The sequence below is a fragment of the Drosophila persimilis genome, unplaced genomic scaffold (genome assembly GCF_003286085.1).
Source record: "Drosophila persimilis strain 14011-0111.01,24,50 unplaced genomic scaffold, DperRS2 tig00000002-arrow-pilon, whole genome shotgun sequence".
NCBI lineage: Eukaryota > Metazoa > Arthropoda > Insecta > Diptera > Drosophilidae > Drosophila > Drosophila persimilis.
In genome coordinates, this window is record NW_020825289.1 from 9,814,708 (window position 1) to 9,837,926 (window position 23,219).

Here is a 23,219-nt window from a genome sequence, read left to right on the forward strand (position 1 = left end):
TAATTCCAATGCAATTAACTAGCCAGAGTCTGGCGGAAGCAAATTTGATTTATTAAGCGTTGTAGTTTGGTCATTTAACTGTTGAAGATTGTGTGCGGAGCTTACCTATATATCAAATCGAAGAGTTTCATTCACAAATGGACAACAGTAATTGAATGTGACTTACTGGGCTAATTGGTGTAATAACAATGGCGGTGCGCGTGGCACAGTGCAGCAGGGCCGTGTCCTCAGTGGACTCATCACAGTCACCGTCACCGTCAGCATCCACATCCACGTCGACCCCAATGTCGCTGTCGATCTCCCACGATGGGAAATGTTCCATTTCGCCCTCGCAGTTCAGATCTTCCTCTTCGAAGTCCTCATACTCGTCGATAAGGATAACTGTATGATGTGGGGAGATATACGTACTTAAATATTCAGAACCTCAACTTCTAATTCGGTTCCGCAGTGCATTTAAAGCAGTACGAATTTTGGGAACATTTTCAAAGGCAGGCACAAAGTCTACATATATATATTTCGACTGATAATTTGATTTAATTACTTGAACTATCTGGCGGCGTTGCCTTTGCAGCGCACTCCAGGGATTGTGCTCCCTCGTCTGGTATACTAATGCGCTGTTCCTGCTTGCTATATGGCTCCGATGTGGATCTATGCAGGCTGCAATACATGTGATAGTTCTTATTCGTATAAGGATTTGCTTATGGGAATGGCGGAACCAACCTTAACGTAACACGTTTCTTGGTCCTATTATCTAATTCAGTCATAAAAACATCATTGTGCTGCTGCTTCTCAGACCCCAGCTGATATGAGTTAAGCACGGAAGACTACAAAGGATATACATGTACAATTATGAGATCGTTTGGAGGGACTCAGTCTCAGTTCTACCTTGGTATTGGTCGATGTATGCTGCGTGTGAGGCGGCATCGGGGTTTGCGTGGCGATCACATCGGTTGTCGTTGTGATTGTCTGCGTGGAGGTGAGCGCCCTCAGCTCTGTGCCATCCGTGGATGTGGCCGAAGTGGCGGTCGGTGTGTGCTCTGGATGCACACTCAGTGCCGCGGTGCGCTTCCAAACATCGATCATCGACAGGTTGTGAGTGTGGTGCAGGGGATTGTGGCTAGGGCTAATGGAATGTATTTTGCTGGGCTTTGCTGGGAGGGGTAGGGCCAAGAATCTATCACGATCCTCCATGTAGGCTTTGATCAGCACGTCCAGCTTCTCTTCTATGTCAGCGACCTATCCAATCAACAATAATTACAGTCTAGCTCTGTTGGGCTGGTCAATCATTGTGGGGCCACCTCACCTGTCGCTCGACTTTAACCACACGGGAGGCTAAACTTATTTTAGATGCATAGACGTCCTTGGCCTTGGAGCCTTGTTTGCCCAGGATTTGATCCAAACTGTGGAATGAACGTGAGTGAGTAAATGGTAGGGAAACGGATGTTCATTCCACGTTTATTTGGCAGACTCACCGCAAATGAAGCATCTTAACGCGACCCAACAGGTCCACGTGGCCTAGAAGGAGCAAAGAGAGGTATAAAGTTTTGAAGCTAGTATTGCTAGTCTTAGAGTTATAGCTCATAGCCTGAAGGATACTATTTAGGGGAGCAGAACAGGGGAGGGCTTTGGTGCTCACCAGCTGCGTACTGCTCCATGACATCCTTGACATCGTACGGCTTCAAGGCCTCCTTGAACTTGCGCCGTGCCACAAAGTACTTGAGCTGCAATAAAAATCTCTCTCAGTTGCATATCCGACTCGATCCCTTCCAGTGGTGAGTGGTGCCCCGTGTCCGTGTCCGTGTCCAACCACGTACTCACCTTGCGAATGAACCGAATGGCCGTCTTGTGTCTATTGGTTAGCTGCGTGCAGCGCGGCTCATCTTCCTCATCTGCGGGCAATTTGTGAATCAGAGAGATTGACTTGTGCGTTAGGTTTTGGTTGCTAGCTTCGCTTGGTTGGTTTTGGTTTGGTTTGGTTATTGGTGTTTTTTTTTTTGGTTTTGGATACATTTAAGCAAGTCAACGTCAACCCAAATATACAACAACACATACAAAAAGTACCGTTACACACATATATGGAGCAATTAGTAAATACGGATACGATATTGATAATTATATATATAGAATTATATGATTAATGTCAACAAGAGATAGAGAGAGAGAGCTAGAGCTTAGTTAGTAGGAGTTAGTCGGAGATGCCTGTAGATGGCTGGAATATTCTCCAGCCCAGTTCTGAAGCAAGCGTTGTGGTGTTTTGTGTCCTGTGTCCTATGTCTAGTGGCAGATGGGATGTGTGTGGGGGGAGCATGGAGTGCGGCTGGACTGGGACTAACTAAGGCTACAAATCAAAGCGGGGCACTCTACACAGGTGGACGGCATGCATCCCTAGCATCGCAGCATAGCAGAGGGTAGGAGATCCTCCCAGAGCGGGAGAGAGATGCTTCGCACGCACTTGCCACACCGAAGGACCCGTTCGGCCCACCATCAGCAGCAGCCGATCTGTGCGAGAATCCTGTCTCCAGGAACTGCGATGCGGCTGCAAAGAATCGACCCGTCCGACCACTTCCCGAGCTCGGACTCGGACTGGCACTGCGGCGCTGGGTGGGCACTGGCAGCGTCATCGTGCTGTTCCTCTCAAAGTTATCCGTATTGGGGTCCTCTTGGCCGGCCTCCAGGTCCGCAGGGTTTGTGGGGGCCACCCGGGTATTGCGCAGCGAAAGCGATGAGCCGAATAAGCTGCCATGCAGAAAGCCAAACAGCACCACGGGAATGGTTAGATTTCTAGAGGCAGACTCGCTTTTGGCCTGGCCCGGACCCTCCTCGACCGATGACGCCTGGTGGGAGAACTGGGCCAGAGCGCCAGCACTGGAGCTGAGCTTGCAGTTGGCCAGCTGGCCACTGGGCTGGGCTAAGTGAGTTAGAGAGCGGAATTAGTTGCTGTCGATGTCGATGGCGATCCCTCTGTCCCAGGGTTAGTGGAGCCACAGTTAGTCGGGGAGTCGTGGATTCGTGGAGTCGGGCGTCTGGTGATGGGGGTGTAGGGTGTAGGGTGTCGGGTGTCGTGTGTCGTGGGTCGGGTGTCGGGAATGTTATGTAACCAACAAACAACATCAATTAAAATTTCAATCAGTCTTATCTCTGGGATGCAAGTCACAACATTGACACAACCACAACACTCAATATAATAAAATGTGATACAAAAAAAGTTTGTTTGTTTAAGTTTTGAGTTTTTTTTTTTTTGTTTTTTTCTCTCGACATTCGTATTGTAGGACCTGGGGGAGAGGACCTTGTAGACTTACCGTCTGAATTTTTAATATTTTTTAAGCAAGTGGTCTCAGCCACAGAATCTTCGCTGAAACTTGGATTCATGGATTTGCCATTCTGTACTACCTCTGCAAAATTTCAAATCAAAGGTTAAACTTTCATTCCGCACACTAGGTATGCGGGTATGTACACAATATATCTCGGAGGAGGCTGTAATTGTAACTATAACTGAAGGTGGACTACGAGTACGAGTATAGTATGTGTCAGTAAAACTTGGGTTCAAAAGACACGGTACGGACACGCTCTATGGGGTGGGGCCTTGGCTACGAAAATACATAAATCATAATTGTTGTTACAAGTGGGGAAAAATCGGCTCTACCTTCTATAGCAGTGGAACTACTTCTTCCCTCTTCTTTTTTGAGTGGATGCAGTTTTCTTTTTTGTGTTTTATCATTCTGTGTTTTATTTTCTATCAATTGTTTGTTGGTCAACTTAGGAGTTACGTTTGACTTGATTTGATTCTGGTTTATGAGGTCATGACTTTGCACTTGGTCTAGCTGTAACTTTGGGTTCCTTTCGCACAAATCCACTGAAGCTAGTCCTAGTCTTATCTCTTTTCATACTCCCTAAAGGCAGAAAGCGATTGATTGATATTTGTGGGGTCTGAGAAGATAATTCTGTTGGTCACATAGATTAAATCCTAGTCCAAAAATGAGTATGGCAGTTGCGGCCAACAGATGACCGAAAACTAAAGATAGCTCTAATTAGTTTTTAAATAATTACGTTATTTGTAAAGACAATTAATTCATAACTAACATATTTACTCATGAACACGCTTCTGGAATGGAATCGGCAAATCAATGTCAATAATGCATACAGTCTGGCTGGAACTACTATTTATTGTTTATTGTTTGATTCAGGGCTAATTGATTGGGCACTTCTTGAATTGAAATTGATGGCAGAGCATTGCATGCATGACGATAACAAAAAACCAACAAATTATAGAGTAAATATGTCCATCGAAACGAGTTAAGTGCATTCCATCTTTCAGTTCAAGTAACCAAAGACATATCTATAAACTGAATTCTCCCACATTTATTGGCTACTTATACTGGTTGGTTGGGGGGAGGGGGGTGTTCCTTGTCTTTAGGGGTGCTGGGGGCAGCGTAAATAGCAAAAGAAATCCTTCTTTTTGATATTGTTTGCCCTGCAAAAGTAGAGTTGGAAAGAACAACATGCACGGACTGTACAGAGCGTTTTATGGCCTTGAGCGAGCTGGAACAGCGGTTTTGTGTACTTAGGAAATGTATTGTAAATATAATAACATTTATCGAATATTAAATGGTAGAGCTTTTCAAATTAGTTCAGCCATCGATCCGCGATCGATCCATTAGTTCCTTATAGCTACAAAACGCACTGTATCCCCATATCCTGTTAAGCTTGGCGTGTGTGTGTGTGTGTGTGATTGATTGAGTGAGTAAGTGTGGGTTGTGTGCAAACAGAAATTTGTAATGGAATCGAAATGGGAAACATAAACGGAGAGGAGTCGGAAATCGTTCGGCCTGCAACTTACCCAAGTTCTCGACGGATGCATTGATGTCCCGAATGGTGCGAGTGTAGCGTGTGGAGGCACGGGACGAGCCCGGGGGCTTGGACAGGCCGCTGCCATCGGCACCCGGGGTCTGGATGGTCTGGCTCTTGTGTCGCCTAATTGTGGGCAGCCGGGCCACGAAAGATGTGTTGTGCTTAAAGCTGGAGGACGCGCGTCTGTATCGGATCAGGATGGGCGATGTTCGAGAACAGAGAATATGATAGTTTTAGTCAACACTCAGATAGTTGCAGATATCAAAAAGCTGTAGTCGAGACACACGAGTATATACATAGTATTTTAAAACTGAGAGGTAGGTTATCTGGCAAACGCAAACAGGTAGTAAGATACGAGTGAGATAGGATCGTGTGGTACAAGTGTAGGTGTAGCTGTGTGTGTTTTTGTGGGTGTGCAGACATTGAGAGGTGAGAAAGTAGGTGGTTGAGCTTTGGGTGCTACGTGCTGTGGTAAAACATTGAGGATTAATTCAAGCATTTACAATTACAATTGATGTGCGGCACTGAAGTCGGTCCGCTGCCGACTGCGATACGTTCCCGATACCCATCCACTAGCAGATCTTATCTAAATCGAAATCATTCATGTTACTCCTCAGGTGGTGTATCCTCATTAGCTCGGATCTTCCTTAACGGATCCCTCACGCGGACTGACGGAAAAAGGATCTGATCTAGGTGTACCGGAAACGTATTCTCTTGGCTAGGATCCAGCTGAGCCGCGGCTTAGCTGAAGTGCTCAGGGTAGGGGCTGGGCTGGACTGGAAGGAGTGAGTGGGTGGGTGGGTTTCTTGGAGTAGAGGGGGACACAAACAGAGAGGGGAGCAGAGAGAGAGAGAGAGAGAATCGAATAAAAAGCATTTAGCTCATTTGGCTTCATTGAACTCACGTGTTAATTATAGTTTACACACACATTTATTTGCATTTTTATGGAGTTGTTGTTTTTTTTTTTTGTTTTTTTGTTGGTTGAATGACCGCGCGGGCGCATGGGGCAGCAGAACACACAGAATGAGAATCAATTCGTATCACATTGATTAATTTGACTTGGTCTTTGGGGAAAATTTCAAAAAATTAAGCATAGAATTCTTTCAAATGTAGCAGCAGTCGGAAGAGATGTATGAGAGAGAAAGACAGAGAGAGAGAGAGAGAGAGAGAGAGAGGGAGAGACAGAGATAGAGAGAGAGAGATGGGTGCTGATGGGAGATGGTAAGTAAGCTGCGAATTATCTTGATTTGATTCGATTGAATGTGGAGGAGCCATGTCTACTACGAATGTGAGTGCTGGGAGGGGCCGAGGAGGACCACCGCCCGTAACAGGATGATTCGGCAATTTGCTGGCTGAGTCTTTGCTTTAAATTGTGGTGTTTGGTTTTTGATATGGTTATCAGGTTTTACCTATATTCACTTATGTTTTTTAATAATCGCTCCCAGTTTTCAGAACTGAAAATGTTTACAAAAATTATATTATCGATGGAAAGAAATTAAATTATATTCGTAAAAACTTAAGTGGTTAATCGGTTGGCGAGCGGATAGGCGCAAACAGACAGAGAGACAAAGAGAGAGAGGGGGGGTTGGGCGGTTAGAGGGAGAGAGAGAGAGAGAGATGGTGGCAGTCGAGTGGGCGTTGATCGGGGAGCACACAAGATAAAGATACGCTATATGTATATGTATAGATATGTATATCTCTAATAGTTCTACCCATGCTGGGTGTTTCTAGTTTATTGGGTTGCGTTTCGCTTTTTGTACAATTTGGATTATTTCTGTTTCAAAAATTGGTTTCATGAGCTGCAGATTGGCGGGTTCTCTGATTGTTCTACGACACGTTTCACCTCAGCAGCTCGTGAACCAATTTTCTATATTGTTATACACACGAATGCAGTTTTGTGTCAATTGTTTGTGTGTGTGTGTGTTTGTGAGTGGTGTGTGTGTGTGTGTGAATAATCTGTGTCTATACAAAGGTCAATCCACTTCTCATCCGCGAAATATCCCTGAATACAAACAAAGGTCCATCTGCGGACTTGTGCAAAAATACTTACGAAGCCGGCGGACTGGGCAGAGCCACCTGGTGTATCTTCCACGTGGCCACAGACACGGAATGCTCATCGGACGCATAGCACCGCCACACGGCCTGGATGAGTGTGGCCGCCGGCTGGCGCCGTCGGATCATGTGCTTCTGTCGCTGCTGCTGCTGCACCTTCAGTGCAAAGCCGCTGCCCAGGATTCCCTGCGGAAGGAAGTCGGTCGGTCGGGTCAGCACAGGAAGCAGGACCCACAAAAACGGGCAAACAGGATGCCATTCAATATGGATTATGGACTTACCGCCGGCAGAGCGAAAAACGAGATGCCCAGGAGGGCGCAACAGGAGGCAATCAGCTTGCCCTGCCAGGTGATGGGCACCATGTCGCCGTAGCCCACCGTGCACAGTGTGATCTGTGGGGATATGTCGGGCGGAATAAGTGATGGTACAGTGGGGGAAGGGAAAGGGGGGCCTTTGAACCTACCACACCCCACCAGAGGGCCTGTGCAAAGTTGCTGAACTTGTCGTTGACATCCTTCTCCCACATGTAGACCAGGAATGATGCAAAGATTAGACCTAAGAATCCTATATACATGGTTGTGATCAGCTCCTGCAATGCAGACGAATCGGTAAAAATACATGTGCCGTTAGGGGAGGCGTTAGCGGATCGGCCCACCTGTCTGTGTGCGTATACAACCGAACCGAGGAGCTTCCAGGTGCCTCCACGACGATCCATGCGCACCATGCGCAGTATCTGAAAGAACCGCAGGCCTCGCAACGCGCTCGTGGCGAACACCTGGCCCGAAGTGCCCATGCCTAATACTACAATTGAGGCTAAAATGGTGACAATATCTGAAAAGCACACAGAGACCTTGGTCCTCAGATAGTCCTTCTTTTAGTCGCTCTCCAGCTCCACTCACCTATAATACAAAATGGTCTCTTTACGAACTTCAGACGCCCCAGGCAGCCCTGGTAGCGCGACCGGCAGCCCGACGACCATAGTCGGGCACCGAACTCCATCGTAAACCAGATGACAACCAGGATCTCCATCCGAAAGAGAATGTACACGGCGTCGTCCTCGTACTCCTTGATGGTGGAAAACACGCTCAGGGCGAGGCATGTGAACACCATCAGGAATCTGAAAGGACAAGGTTACTACCAGATCCACTAGGCATCCGCTATCCGCTCACTTACACCATCACATGGTAAAAGATGGCATGCAGGCCGCGCGGACGCTCCAGGAAGTTGTAGAGGCGACTCTGGAGACGCCGGTAACGAACATCGCGGCGAGAGCCGCGATTGTAGTTCAGCGGCTTCCCTAGGAGTGACATTCGCGGTTGCAGGTTTCTTTCCGAGTTTGGCCCACCCGGTCTACATTTCCTGTAAGCGAAGAGAACGAAAGGATCACCATTAACATCAATAGGCATTGAAACCAGTCACATATATTATTATATATCAGCAAGAAGTACCCCTTGTACCCCCGGATGTCGTAGAATGCATAAATATCGTTGTCGGGATCCATTCTGGTCTCATTCCACACCACTTCACTCTCAAAACGCTGTTAAAAACACTCCCGCCACGTCTGATCGCAACGGCACTCGATCCGCAACTCGATCGACGGTTGAGTGAGTCCCCAGTTAAAAAACCTTCCCTTCCTTAACATCGAGACATCCAAAACCCTCATGTGTAAATTTTATTAATTATCTACATAAACAGTTTTTATTCCACACACCTTGCATTTTATGACCAGGCTAGATCTACGCAGACCTTTATTTGATTTTATTTTGATATATACCGTATAATACCTACAAAACGTTTACATGTATGTACACTGTACGTTGTATATGTATGTATGTACGTTTGTGGAAGTATATTGCACCTCGTCATCAAACAACTGTCATAAAAATTGGCGGATTTTAGCGTTTTGGGGTCTCTTTCGGTGTGTCTTCGTGGGCGGGTCAGGCTCACTCCAGTCACGATCTGTCGACTTTGTCTTCGCCCAACGTGCTGCCAAACGATCGCACGTCATTAGCATTGAACGAGTACTCCCATTTGGCGAGCATAGTACTCCCTCCATAGACAAGGCAAATATGGGAGAGTTTGGCCAACGGTTTGGGGTGTGTGTGCACCTCAATTGGGAAAATTACCAAAGAATCGTGGGAAAGTTCTAACCAGCTGGGATCTGATTCTTAGGAAATTCTGCACATTAGCAGCTAACTTTGGCAACTACACTGAGCGAAACGCATGATAAGGCATATGTTATGATGAGTAATGAAATGGAATCAGTATTTTATCTCGAAACAGTCCTCTAAAATTAAGCTTGTACTATTAACAATCTTATCTTAGCCTGGAAAGACTCGTAACTAGTATTGTTTCTTCTACTTGTGCTTCTTTTTACCTTTGAGACAGCTCTTGAGCGAGTTTTTCTAATGGATGCTCGTAAGAATACTGATCCCAGATCTTTTTATGGCTTATCTTATTGATCCTAATTAGAAAGATACGAGCAGCTCCCCCACAAAATCGTATGCCTGATTTACTCTCATTCTAAATGGTTAAATTAAACAATCAGCACAAAGCATTTACTATTCTGCTAACTATATGTGGGAAGCGAAGCAGCGGAGAGAGAGCCAGTTCCAAGCTTATTTGGAAACCGCTTTTCAAAGCTCTGACTCGCTCTGAAAGCTCCCCCGCAGACAAGCACACAAGCACACGGGCAGAGTGTCGTGACCCTTTGTGTGCGTTTGTTTTGATTCTGCACTGAACTGAGTCTCAGTCATATCTTAGGCCCCCAAAAAGTACTCCTCTCTCCAATAGACGACACCATCGTTTGGGGCATTGTTGAGTGCAGAGCAGAGACGGGTAGGAAGTTTTTGTAAAATTGTTTAATGCATTTTTTATGGGCTTAGGTTAGGCAGTAATTAAAATATTTGTATGTATGTATGTGTGTATGTGCACCTTGTAATGCTTGCTCGGCCGCCTATGAATGTATTGTATTTACAGTAGCTTGTCGGGGGAGAACCGAGAATATAATGATAGAAATAAACATACATTAAATATAAATGGATCATATATGGTTGTGTATCCGCAATGACACAAGATCACAAGTTGTAGCACCAGGCCGGGCCTCCTTTCGTTCGTTCCGCTGCATGATGGGGACATCACTTCTTGGCGTCGATGATGATCTCATCGCCCGACTGGATGTTGTAGCTGTACAGCTTCTTGTTGGGGAAGCGCATCTCCTCGGGCCCGAACTCCTTGTAGTCCTGGTCCAGGTAGAAGAGGCGCATCTTGTTGGGCGGCAGGTTGACCAACTTCTCCAGTTTGGCCTTCAGGTCGTTCACCGTCAGATATATGTCCACAAATCGGCTCTCGCGCAACTCGCCATAGTTGAAGATGACCTTGACGCGTTTGTCCGGCTTCAGGCTGACATCGACCAGGGGGTCCAGCTTTCCGTGCACCTGGAGCAGCTCCTTGTACCGGGCCGGGCGCTCGGCCTCCGGCTTGTCCATATAGTGACGGACGAAGGCGCGCTCTGCATCGATGCGCTCGTCCGTGCCGATCTTGCCACCGCCGTTAAGCATCTCCACGTTGGGCAGCCGGGCTATCAGCAGCTGACGTCGCTCGTGCTCTGTGCACTCCAGATTCTCCCACAGCGGCCAGTGCTTGACCCGGAGGTTCTGCAGCTGCTGGAATTTGGCCAGCTCGTCGATGGCACTCCAGCAATTAAGCTGAGCGGAGCTCAGATTCAGCAGCTTCAGGCTGGGGAAGTACTTGTGGGAGTCGCAGTCCCGGCTCTCCTCGGCCTGCAGCGACCGGATGGGACAGTCGGCCAGGACCAGGGCCTCCAGGTTGGGGAAGAGACGACCCAGCCGACATATCTCCTGCCAGTGCTCGATGGGATTGCCTGTGAAATGCAGTGTCTTCAGGGCGGGATGGGCTTTGGTGATTCTCCTCTTCTCCTTCGGGCAGTCGCACTGGCCGGCCTCACCATCCTCCTGCAGTCGTCGCTCCGCCTCCTCGGCGTCGATCAGGACATTCGTGTAGTTGTTCAGGCTCAGGTGCAGCTCCTGCAGCACCGGCAGGTTCTGGAGCAGCGCGTCCACGCACTGCCAGTCCAGGTAGGTGCCGTTGAGCACCAGACTCTTCAGGTTGATGACAGGAGCCTCCGCCAGGGATCTGAGCGGACTGCCCAACTGGTTCTTGCTAAGGTTGAGGAACTCGATGCGCGGCATGTGCTTCAGGATGTTGAACACCTCCTGCCAGTCGCTGAGCTTGTTCTGGGCCAGGTCCAGCTCCCGCACGCGCTGGCACTTCTCCTGGATGCTCTCGAAGTCGCCCGCCGAATCAATGTCGCAGTCGTTCAGCACAAGCAGTGCAGGCACGCTGGTCAGGGGCGAGAGGCGCGGAATGAAGATGGAGAACTCCATCCGGCCGCCGCACTTGGTCACCGTAAAGTCGTTGGGCAGGTCCGCGCGCTTGTGCAGCTCCGGCTCGTGGGCGTTCTCGAACTCGCACTCCGAGAAGTACTTGCGCTCCAGCGCCTCCAGCAACGAGGGCATTTTGATGCTGTTGCTGCTCTGGCTGCCAGGCACTTGCAATTATGTAAATTTGTTGAATCGGGCAGCTTCTGTGGCTTCTTTAGACTCTTCTCATCCAAAGCGTTGCAGATTTCGCCTATTGATTTTCAGCTCTCATTTATTTCTATATTTGCCTCAAAACTGCTTTTGTCTGTGTGATGCAATCCACTTTTGCGCAGTTGCAGTCTTCATTGATTTTAAACAAATTATTGCGCACGTTTCGCGTTTGTTGTAATTGCGCACTTAGTTGAGTCTTTTTCTGTGGTCTGTGGATGGAGCCAAAGATTCGTAACAAAGAAACCAAAAGTGCGTGCAAGCACAGTTACTAATTCCAGTCCAGTCCGCGACGGACAAAGCCAGGGGTCTCCAATGGGCCAATGGGTCTGGTCTGGTCTGGTCTGTCTCTCTCCGCTGCTGGCCTTAGATGCGTTTTCCCTTCGCTTAACCTTTGTTTCTGTTTCTGTTTTTGTTGCTGTAGCTGTAGCTGTAGTTGCTTCCTCTCTGGTCGCGTCCCGTGTCGTCGATGTCCGCTCGCAGTGCCACCAAATGTTCAAATGAATCCACCAACCACTGAGAAGAGAACCACCACGCGAACTCCAACAAGCAGTCGACGTGTGTGTACGTGAGTCTCTGTGTATGTGTGAGTGGTCGTGCTGTATTCCGATTCTGGCCTGTTCAGTGCTGCTTTTGTGTGTAGGTCGCTCGACATGCGCACAGGGGCGGCTGCAGTTGCTCTCGGGTGCCGCGAACAATTTAGAATTTGGTGTTGCTCGAGCTCAAAAGTGCACAATAAGTTCTCGTCTGGCTTTATATCCAATGGTATTCAACTATGTTTCTAATCAGACAAGAACCTACATAAATATGAATTTCGAAGAGGCCAGGAATACTTAAACAGGGACACTATTCTCCCGACGACTGTGTATTGTTTGTGAATTTAGCCTAGCCCCAGTTTAGGGCCCCGTAGTCGGCGCTGTCTGCCTGCTTCTCATGTAAATGCTCTGACAGCGACCTTGCCGATAAAAATAAATATGCTCAATTACGAAATTTGTTTCAAACTGAAAACACAAATTATTTGTTTGACTGCTTTCGCTTTTTGGGGCACAAATAGAATACAGAGCAGAGCAGAGCAGAGCAGAATATTATTGAAAATACACATTTATAATGACCTTGTCCCATGCACTTGGCAGCGGCCCTAGCAAAATATTCTGGCAGCTGTCAAATTGGGCGCGAGGCCCTCCATCGAAAGTGAGTTCGCCTCTGTGGAGCTGTGAGGAAAACCAGTTATAAAGTCAATGGTCATGCCACAGTAGGTACCCCGTACAAGTGACAGGTTACACGCTACTTCTCGCCGTTGATTTTGATTGACAGTCGCAATTGCAAATGGGGCGAACTGCAAATATTCATAAGTACTTCTAAATTTATTTGTCCTTGGCTCTCATATGGGATTACATGTGTATCAGTCGCTGAGGTTACCGTAACCACTCAATGGGGTTTCACTTTGCCGACAGCTTGAAAGGTGCGCAATAAATAAGCCATCCATAGGAAGAGCGAGAGCGAGAGAGATAGAGTGCGAGTGCGAGTGCGAGAGAAGTGAAGAGAGAGCGCGCGCGCCAATTTACAAAGCTCTCGCGCACACAGCTGTGCTTTGTTGTCTCGCTACTAATGCTGTTTCCACATGCAAACACGTACATTAGAGCGTAAGGGGTTGACAGGGGAAGGAAATGAATGGGGTCTCATATGTTTGTTTGCTCTTAGAAATAAAATTACGCAGCACTTTGCAGAGCACAGCTGATTGTGTTTGGCCAGGAAAGCTCCTCTGGCTCTGGCTCTTGCTCTCCCACTCCGATGATGGTGCCGTGAGCTTTCACGCCATGTGCAGTGCATTCTATCGACCCAAACAGATGGCAGCACTGGCAGGCAGGCGTCGATTGTCATTGTTGTAGATGGGCTTTTTTTCTGGCGTTGGGGGGCGTTATAAATTTGATTTGCACAAAGCGTACCGTTTGATGCCGAGCTACACCGAAGGTTTTGTTGTTGCCACCGCTACGCTCTGCTGAAGTCAATTTGCAAATATTTCGCTGTGCACACATCCATAAATATGGCTCATAGATAAATGTATTTGCACACCCACACTGGTGCACCCAAATCTACGGGCAATATCTTGGACTGACAGCTTGTTGCAAATTGCTGAATACCTGAGCAGGGTTCAATCAGTTTTATCAACAATGTTGTTCATTTTGTTCCACCCCCCTCTCTTAGCCCACTCACAGTTTGATATCCTGCAAAAAATTTCAGGCTGGGGGATGGACTAGTTAAATTCCTGTAACTTTAGAGGGGAAGAATTCCCGATTTACCTTCAGTACCTCTTCGGGGATGACGGTTCTGAAATATGTAGTTCGAAAAGTTTTTTATTGGTTCTACACTCGAAAACAAGTTGAAGGGGAATGCTATTGGTTTGAGAATGTTGTTCCTCCTTCAATACTTGGAGACTTGGAAGGAATACCTTTGGTAATTCCAATTTGCCAGATAGGAACACTGCTTTGGTATTTATTATAGACATGAAGGGAGACAATTCCCGTGGTATTATTTGCCAATAATATTCTAAGCTGCCAAAATGTAATCAAAGATCTCCCCTATTTCCCATGGTTCTATGAGGAAAATCTACTAGCATCCTTGTGACGTGAGAGCCCCGTTTTACCAGATTTGATCCGATTGATGGTGCTTTTAACCCCAGAAGTCAATCACTTAAGTATGAATCAACCTGTCCCCAAGACAGATGCGGATTCATTCGAGCATCTATCAAGCCATCAATTATGTCGTCGAACCACATCGCTCATTAGCTCTTTGTACACTAGAGTACATGCATAGACACAAATAAGCGCATGTGTGTGCAGATATAGCCGCCCGGCATATCCCCTCCACCCAGAAGGGGGACTTTCTTTCTATATTTAACCAAAATCGTTTGGAATTTTGCTTCTAAGCTTGTCGGCATTTCATACATACAAACGTATGAGAATTTCAAAAATATATATAATTTCTGCTGCTGTTTTTGCTGTTGTTGGCTCTGGGCGTCGGGTTTTTCCCCGTCTCTAGTTCAACCGACAAAGCAGGGCAACAAATAAGCCATTTGTCAATATAATTTTCATTTGTCATGGGTCAGGGCCCCCCAGCGACTTTTCACCGCTGACAGGGCTCGACACCGGCTCACTCCTGGACCACAGATCAACATCATATATCATATATCATTTAGAATTTATTATTTTCTGATCTACATACATGTCTAGGTTCCCCGTTGATTTGACTTTATTGGGTTTATTATTTCCACGAAGATGAATGGATGCGTTTTCGTGTAATTAGGAACTCTCGGCTGTTGTTGTTTTGCAGCGATATAAATATTTCTTTATTGCTGGTGGATTGTTTACATGTGGGGCATGTACAAAGGCCCAGTATAATCCATCCCATACCATCGAAATTTCGAATCGATTGCGTCAATAAATGCAAAAACTAAAATCTAGCTGCCCGGCGGCACTGACACTGTTGTTGCCACTGTTCTTGCCTGCTGCTCGTAAAGTTCTAAAAATTGTTCGGGTGTCTGCGACGTTTAACGACTTTAAGCAGAATGGCACACCAGAACCTCAGAGAGCATAAACACACTGTCGAGATGCTAGATGGACCAGTACCCCCCTGCTTTGCGCTGCTTTGCCCTGCTTTGCACTGCTTTGTCTTTGTCTCGGTGAAAGTCTAGACAGTTTTTGAATTATTGCACCTTACCCACCAACGTTGTTAACAGCATCTCTGTGTCTGGGCCCTGGAATCGGCTGAAGCCCTGCGTATGAGTAATTTGGTTATTATGATCCGCCCTGTGCCGCATTTCAAATGAGGTCTGCGAGACCGTTTTAGCGGCTTTGAAATACGTCTGAGAGGTCGGTCGGTGACATATTTCTCCGATGGGAAACTTTGCTCGTAAGTTCTGTGAGAATTCGCAGAGTGACAGGCGAATCGAACAATAATAAAAACTTTTTTGGCGATAAGGAGAACAAAAAATGGTTTAAATGATTGACTGTTGACTGTTGGGTATTTTTGCTATTGCTGTTGCTGGAACGGCGCTGACAAGCCAATATTCAGTTTATTGCCTTCCCGTCTCATGACTTCCCCGCTGCTCGATAAGAATTTTCAGTTTTTAACTCAATTTTTACCCTGTGGCTTTTATGGTTGCCAGCTTCACGCTTCGACTAATTCTGTTTCGCACGCCGCGCCGGGAGGGGCATGGTGTGGCGTGGGGCATGGTGTGGCGTGGGGCATGGGGCACTGTCAACTAGCGTTAATTTAATATGCAACATTTGCACTTTTCGGTCAGCTGCCTCCTCACGAAACACCAGACAGACGCAGAAGCGCAACCCCGCACTGCCATGCCCTCGAACCCACTCGATCTGGGGTTCATCGGTTACGCTATCGGTGGCGGTGTCATGTTCTGCGAGCAGCCCTGTTGCCTGCCGGCTCTCTGTGGGCCAGCACCAACCCAGCAGATTGCCTTGCCAGCGAAAATAGCAATCTACGTGATGCACTTTGGCTGGTCTGCCGAGCGGTGGAGGTGGCAACGGGATTCCGATTCGGAGTGGCAAGGCTTGTTTGATAAGAACAAATTGTGCACAGTTTCTGTCCACAGTCAACATTTATTCACATCTATAAAACGTTACGCTACGTACATTGGGGAGCTTAAGCGGGGAAATTTAAATGTGAATTAATTATTCAATAGCTGGAGACCCGGGGACCTACAGAAGCTTTAAGTACTGCGGAACATAAAGTTTGGTCTTAAATTGAAATCAAACAACCTCATTGCTAATACATATTCGTATGTATGTACTCAAGTCCATTTATAGCTCTTCTGTTGCCATTCTTAAACATCCCTTTACTTTGGAATCCTAAGAATATCTGCATAAAATAATCCCATGGATGTTTTGCTTATTGAAATTTCGCTGTTGCCTTGCCAAAGGATTTCACTTGCTTGGCTGCACTCTTACTCTCAGTCTCTGTTCCTGCCTCTGCTACTGTATCTCTGTCTCGTTCTGTTATCGGAGAAGCTTAAAGAAACATTTTTATGGCCATAATATTCGGCTTAGTCCCCGTACTCATCGCCTTGTGTGGGGGCGGTTGGGCGCTGGTGCCCGTATGGGTTCCGGGAAGAGCTTGCAGATATTGTCTGGCAATGGAATGCTTAATACAAAAGCCAAGTTGATTGTTCTGAAAGTAGTACTACACATATATGTAACTGAATCATTTGTGGGATGGTGGTGGGGGTGGGGGGTTGCGAGGGAGAAGTTCTCCCGGCTCATTACCAGGATATTACCAGTCTTCCCTCGGCGGGCGGTGGTGTGTCGTGCCTGGTGGGGTCAAGCCAATGGCAAACAGAATTATTCATAACAAAGCCCCCATAGCCACCATTGAGGTGAGGTAGGCTTTGCCGTGCTCGGCTGCGAAGGCCTCTACGGTAAGTATCGGTTTTGTTGGGGCTGGGCGTGCAATTAATTTGCTGGCAATAATGAAATCTAGGACAAAATGTTGGCACAAGGAACATCGTTGACAGTTGACTGCCTGCGTCCCGTCTCTCTCCCCCACCTCCCCCACTCCCCCCTCGATGTGGAAACAGTTGTTTCTCTGTACCGGGCTCTCCCTTGTAGCATTCAATGAAATGAAATTATTTGCCAGCTGTTGTAATGTGTGTGAGTGGTGCGAAGGAAGGGGCCTTTCCATGGCCTACATAGCACAGGAGGACAGAAACAGAAGGAGAAACAGAGTTGCCAATGTGTCGGTGTTGGCAACACATCGCGCGCCTCCCCCACCTCCCCATCGTTCACATGCTCTCCTCCAGATCTGCATATCAATTGCCGGCAGCCTCAGACGGGGACTCGAAAGCGTTATATATTATATCCCACTCGCCACCCATTCACCCCGCCCACCCCCAGCCAGACCATGAACTCTGCCCCCACTGCACGGTGTTCGCTCTGATGTCGAGCTGTTTGTTTTTCATCTGGGCCATGTTTTTAATCAAACTAAAATACCTGGCAACGCCAACAGGAGCAGAGCCCCTCCCCTCTGATTCGTTTGAGGATAATCGAGGAGTCTGGGGGAATGCTCAGTTCTATTTTGCTCTTTTATATTTTGATTGAATTGAAAGCGAGTCGCAAGGAGTTGATATACGACAGATGGTTCCCATGAAATGTACATGGAATGATGATGCGAGATATATAATATTTCATGTACAGCAAAAGGAATTCCAAAATCCAGCTTCAAGACTAATTATTGAGACGGTCCGTAGATAAAGCCAATCAGAGATAGAAACACTAATTATCTAAGCATATATTATAAAAGAAACTCTGGATAGCTCTGACAGATGGTATCTTTAAGCTGTTTTTGGGGGATCATCCCACCGAAATTCAAATTTATTGCTTCAGTTTTATCTGAAACTGGCCATCATAAATTCTCCAGTCTATGACAGACATCGCCAGCAGTTTTCATTGTTTTATTTTCGTTAGAATATGCTATTTCCAAAAGAATTATTTCCATCCATCTGAACTGTTTAAATAATTGAAATTCCGACAGGAAGGATCCGAGTGTCGATTCAATAGTTGATAATCGATGGGAGTTTGTATTTTTATGAATCAAAAAATGGCACTCGACTGCGAGCAGTTCATTTGATCTGTGAAGGAGTCAAGGAGTCAATGTGGCAAGCTGTCGGAAGCAAAAGTGAGTTTCCCCAACACACCCCGAGTCAATGTGTCAGATCTAATTCCCCGGTAACATAGACCTTGATTACCCTGCAGAGTACACCCATTACAGGGGGGAGGGGCCCTATCTTCTCTAACTACTGTGGCCTAATCCTTTGGCCTTCGTTCCAGACAGCCGCCTCGCTTCGCCTCGCCTCTCCTTTTGACCCGTTTTGATGGCGTTTGACACTGATTGGACCTGCAATGGCGACACTGGATAATGACGTTGTCGGATGCCGTGCCAAAAAGTTATCAATGAATCACTCTAAGTGCGCTAATTTGCCCAGCGCCATAAGCCCGGCCATTATTTGCATATTCCCCATCTGTTGGCTTTTGTTTGTCGATTTAAATTGTTAAGATCTTAATGCTATTGTTGCTGCTGTTGGTTTCTGGCTGTTGCTGTACTTGTTGATGCCTTTCATCAATCAAATGTCCGCGGCTCAGTCGTCTCCTTGGGAGCAACAACAGTTGAGAATTTATTGTAATTTGTTTGAACAGCTGGCAAAGGCGGCCATCACACGGAGGCAGGAGGCAGCTTTTGTTTGGCCAGAGATTAGTCAGGCTGGTCCTGCCCCTCCTCCTTCTCGAGTCCAGTCGCGAGTCCCGAGTCCCGTGCTCCGAGTCCCGACTCCCGAGTCTCGTGTACGTGCGGACACGCAAAAATTGCAGAGCCCTGTCTCAACTAATGATAATTACATTCGACGTGGCCTTCGCACTGGGGGCACCGTGGAGTGGCCGTGGCAGGGCGTGGGAGGTTGGTCCTTTAAGCCGCTTTAAGCATTAAGGCCAACACCTCCCGCGACACCTATTTATATATAAGCCACCGCCTGCGACATCCCCGACTTGCAGCAGCAGGCTTAATTTTAATTATCGCCAAATTGCGTTACATTCACAGCAGGACACAGAGAGCAATTATTCTAGACATAAATTCATCGATGCAAGTACAGTGCGTTTCGTAAGGGTAGTTCACGCTTCTGGCCAATGATTTCAATCGTCGATTGATCGATAATTAATCGCAGAGGACTGCCTCAATCGATCGAAGTTGAACTCCCGTGTTTTCTCGCCTAGTTAATACAGTTTCGAAACGCACTGTCCTGGCATAAGAAGCTACATATATTCACTTAGGTTTCAATCAATGGCCAAATATTGAATTACAAGAATCAATTAATTCAATTTCTGGTGGCTTTGCGGCGGCTTCCTTCAATTGGAAACGAAACTCTCGATAGTTTCCGTGTGGCAGGGTGAAGGGGAAATGCCTCAATTTAAACCGTTTTAAAGGTCAAAAATGGCGCCCTTTTTGACAATATTTCCAGAGAAGGGCCACCCGGGAAGCCGAGCCAAGTGCAAGTGGGCAAAGTGACAATGGCCAAAATGCAATTTATATTCCCAGCGAAATATTCCGATGCCATGGAGGGCTCGCCCACATCCGTACATCCTCACATCCTCGCATCCTCACATCCGCTTACTTTATTACGTTCCACATCAAGTGACACGAGAGAGAGAGAGAGAAGGACGGCAGCCATTGAAGTGTGTTAATTATTCAAAGTTGCTCATACGCAACGTTGTCGCTGTCTGATATGCGCCATATACCTCGATATTCATGCATTGATGCGAGCCACCATATAGATTCCGGTTACGTAAGCGGCATTTCGTATGAGTTTCCAGAAATCGTCGGCATCTCTTGAGGTGTTCTTGCCCCTTCCTCGTTCTCGTTCTCGTTTATGCAACCAGGCGCCCCACAATGTCCGTGTCTGTGCGCTTTTCCGTTTGGCATTTGCCGCTTGCCGCTTGCCGCTTGCCTCTTAGCGAGTATCATGAATGTTAAATAAGCTTAAATTGATTGACAATTAAGATTTCGTTGTTGGCTGATGTGATCCGTTGCAGCGAAAGCCGTGTGGCAGTAGCCGCGATATGCATGTCATGTAAGCCACTCAATCAGTTCATTTAGCTAGATAGTGGGCTTCACTAATTAACCTCAACCTCAAGCGGTACGTAGGTCGACAACGGGCGGGGGGATGCCACAACCGCGCTGGCAAGGGACTGCCAAAAGTATGCTAGGAAAAAAGTGAATACGATGCGATACCAGACGAAGTTTACAGAGCGATGGGAACAATGGGATAGCAGGGGATGCCAGAAAGGATAGATCGAATGGGAAGCTCTCTTCGGATTGGAGCCTTCCTTTTCTGGCACCACTCGACACTTCTCTGCGGTGCAAAAATGATAGAAAACATAGTAGAATTGTCATATCATATGTTTGTGCATGCGAATGTGTTTGAATATGGATGGGATCGATAATATTGATTGAATTTTGCTGCGACTTATTGCCATTTCTTGGTTCTGCGTGCAATATTGCTGGCGAAGGGGGTTGCGGGGTTGGGGTTCTGTGAGTCACTTGTGTAAAATATTTGCACTGTTTGTCATTACAATTGATTGCCAGCAAATCATGTGCACATGTTCCGGAACACCCTCGATGAAGTCTCTCGATGGCGGACCCACATCGGATCTTCTCCTCCCCCCTCGCCGCAGAAGCTAGTTTGGCGTGAATAATTCCACTAAATACAATAAAAACATTGCCCGCCTGCGGCATTAAGAATTTGCATAGAGATGAAAGCCGCCTCGCAGCCGGAACTGTGCCACACAAAAAAAGTGAAAAAATAAAGAAAATAAAGAAACGTTGATGAGTTTGCGGCTGTGCGGGGGGAGGCTCCCGTCTAGGGTGGGTCACTCCTTGTTAGGCGCCACCACCGCCACCACCACCACCACCGCCACAGCCAACGCCCTCTCCCCGGGGCCCAGGATGTAAATAATAAAAAGCACATTAAACAGCATTTTCTTTCATTTCGAAACGAAAACGAAACAATTCCATCTTCCCCACTCGGACTAGGCCCCACGCCACACCCTCCCACACACACACACCAGACCCAGACACACACACAGACACGAACAAAGGCTGACCGCTCTAGAAGTATGCTACGGCTGCGGCACGGCTGGCGACGCGACGCTTTGACACTTGTGGCGGACGGACGGACTACTTACAGTGGCCCGCATAACGGCCCTATGGGGCACTCTGCCCGACTTGAGGCTCTACGGGATGTACCTCCAATAGAGTGATTTTATCGATAATAATTTTCACTTTTTTGTGCAGCTATCGAGGTAAAGGATACCTCGATGGACTTCCCATCTCGGGCCCATCAATCATTCAAACAAATGTTCCCTACATTTGTAAGATTCTCTGAGGGCATTGCCAGTTCGTGGTGGCTGCAGCTCGTTCCAGGCTGCCACAAAACTGTGCAAGCTGCTACTTGTGCCACTTGCTGCTGCATTACTGCCACGTTCCGCTGTTGCAGTGCTCTTCCGTGGCACGCCTCTCCGCCACGCCACGCCACTCATTTTCACGTCCAATTTCGTTGGGCCCAAGAGGGCTTCCTGGCCGCACTTGAAAAATTTAACAGTTGCCGCAGTCAGTGCGCCTCCACCTGACTGCCGCTGCCAGCTTGGCTTTTATGATGCCACGGCAGTGGCCAGCTCTCCCTCTCTTCCTCCCTCTCTCTCTGTGCAGCAGCTGTCTCTGTCTGCTGTGAGTGAAATGAAATGTGAAATGTAATCCAGCGTCATATGCCTTGTTTATTTGGCTGCTCGCTGCTGGCTGCTGTCTGCTGTTTCATCTGCAGCTGCAACTTCTGCGCTCCTGCCACCACTGGGACTCTGCCATCTCCCCACGGTAATGTTGCCAATTGAGCTTGATTTGGGGAATGCTTTCTGACAGACTGCAAAATTAACTGATGCCACAAATGATGCCGAATGTTCGCTATTCGATGCCCGAATTCCGCCCTCTGACAGGAGAGACAGGGAGCCATATCCTGTTGACGAGATTTTCACATGTGGCAGACATGAGTTTTCACCGGCTGTTTTTCCGGCTAGTTCTCAGTAATCATTTGGTTTACCTCAACTTGCCCAACTGTAATCCGATTAGGGTCGGTCTAGCTTCTCTCGAGCCTGTGTGCTTCCTGGAACTGCTATTTGCTGGATGCTGGGAACTCGTTCTAAGCTGATTTAACCAGTCGTACGGGGGAAATGCATTCCCCTCCCTAGAACTTGGAAGTTGTCCCTCCAACTTTTAGCCGTAATCTTTGGGCCCAAATATTTAAAATGCAAGTCAAGTAATCAGGAATTCAGCCATCGACTGAGTAAATTTGCATTTCCGCTCCTCCAGCCTCCTTCCAGAGAACTTTAAGCGGCTTTGGCTCGCCTCGTTATACTCAATTTATAATTAATTTAATTTCAAAGAGTCGAGAATAATTGATTTCGGGCAGACAAGAAGAAAGGAAGGAGGGGCAAGGAAAGGGAAGGGAAGCCGTGGCATGGAGCGGAAAAGTAAGGTATTCATTGGCAACAATTGTTTCCGCACTGCCTCCAATCGGCGGCGTGCATCCACCATCTTGAGCTGATTTCACATTCAGGCTTCTCAGCGAAGAGTTCTCACAAGTGCCACAGAAAACACAGCGCAATATCTTTATAGTGGGGACTTTCCAATCGGTTCGGATGTACAAAATGAGGAGAAAGGCAGGTCTTAGTTCAAGCCAATTACTGGAATATTGTGCACACGTATTTAAGCAGATTTAATGCCTATATTTTGTATTCAAAATAATGTCATTCGGTATAGGGATCCACCAAAAGCTTTCCCTGTTTTCCACTCCACGACTACTCGTCGAACAGACTCTCTCGGATATGCTCTCGATGGGTGATGATGGCTCGTTGAGCACTATAATTCATACAAGTACGTTTGCCGTATGCAAATGCTGTTTAAGGGGCGGGGGGACCGGGCATAATCTGCTGACCTATGGATATGATAGATGGACTGAGTCCCGGCATTTGCATAAGCCCGATGCCGTCGCAGTGCAGAAGCAATCTTCGCCGCATTATCCGGTATCTGCATATAGTAGTACTCCTTCTCCGTGTTTGTGTGTTGTCTGTGTATCTAATGGCCAAGTAGAGCAAA

General features: G+C 47.2%; 2 protein-coding genes across 7 annotated transcripts in view; both read right to left on the reverse strand.

The window, feature by feature from the left end:
* Positions 1–9: 9 nt before the first annotated feature.
* LOC6590610 (potassium voltage-gated channel subfamily KQT member 4) overlaps positions 10–23,219 on the reverse strand; it is a 33,276-nt gene continuing 10,066 nt past the window's right edge. The window contains exons 1-19 of one of the 6 annotated variants that reach the window (XM_026986603.1): positions 8,349–8,430; positions 8,074–8,259; positions 7,800–8,017; positions 7,556–7,731; positions 7,364–7,489; positions 7,182–7,292; positions 6,899–7,086; positions 4,838–5,031; positions 3,300–3,392; positions 2,453–2,908; positions 1,819–1,889; positions 1,637–1,721; positions 1,473–1,515; positions 1,304–1,400; positions 886–1,236; positions 721–824; positions 542–657; positions 167–381; positions 10–105 (exon numbers count right to left, since the gene is read on the reverse strand). In XM_026986603.1, coding sequence (XP_026842404.1) covers positions 19–105; positions 167–381; positions 542–657; positions 721–824; positions 886–1,236; positions 1,304–1,400; positions 1,473–1,515; positions 1,637–1,721; positions 1,819–1,889; positions 2,453–2,908; positions 3,300–3,392; positions 4,838–5,031; positions 6,899–7,086; positions 7,182–7,292; positions 7,364–7,489; positions 7,556–7,731; positions 7,800–8,017; positions 8,074–8,259; positions 8,349–8,401 — 2,970 coding nt within the window. In that variant the 5' untranslated portion in view covers positions 8,402–8,430 and the 3' untranslated portion in view covers positions 10–18. Of the gene's footprint in view, positions 106–166; positions 382–541; positions 658–720; positions 825–885; positions 1,237–1,303; positions 1,401–1,472; positions 1,516–1,636; positions 1,722–1,818; positions 1,947–2,452; positions 2,909–3,299; positions 3,393–4,837; positions 5,032–6,898; positions 7,087–7,181; positions 7,293–7,363; positions 7,490–7,555; positions 7,732–7,799; positions 8,018–8,073; positions 8,260–8,348; positions 8,432–23,219 lie in introns of those variants that run through there. The other 5 variants (XM_026986598.1, XM_026986600.1, XM_026986599.1 and 2 more) reach the window with 5 other exon arrangements.
* LOC6590611 (tubulin-specific chaperone cofactor E-like protein) lies at positions 9,818–12,261 on the reverse strand. The gene is made up of 2 exons (XM_026986605.1): positions 11,783–12,261; positions 9,818–11,722 (listed from the first exon to the last, which is right to left on the reverse strand). Exon 2 carries the CDS (start codon positions 11,436–11,438, stop codon positions 10,038–10,040), a length of 1,401 nt encoding a protein of 466 aa, XP_026842406.1. The 5' UTR covers positions 11,439–11,722; positions 11,783–12,261; the 3' UTR covers positions 9,818–10,037.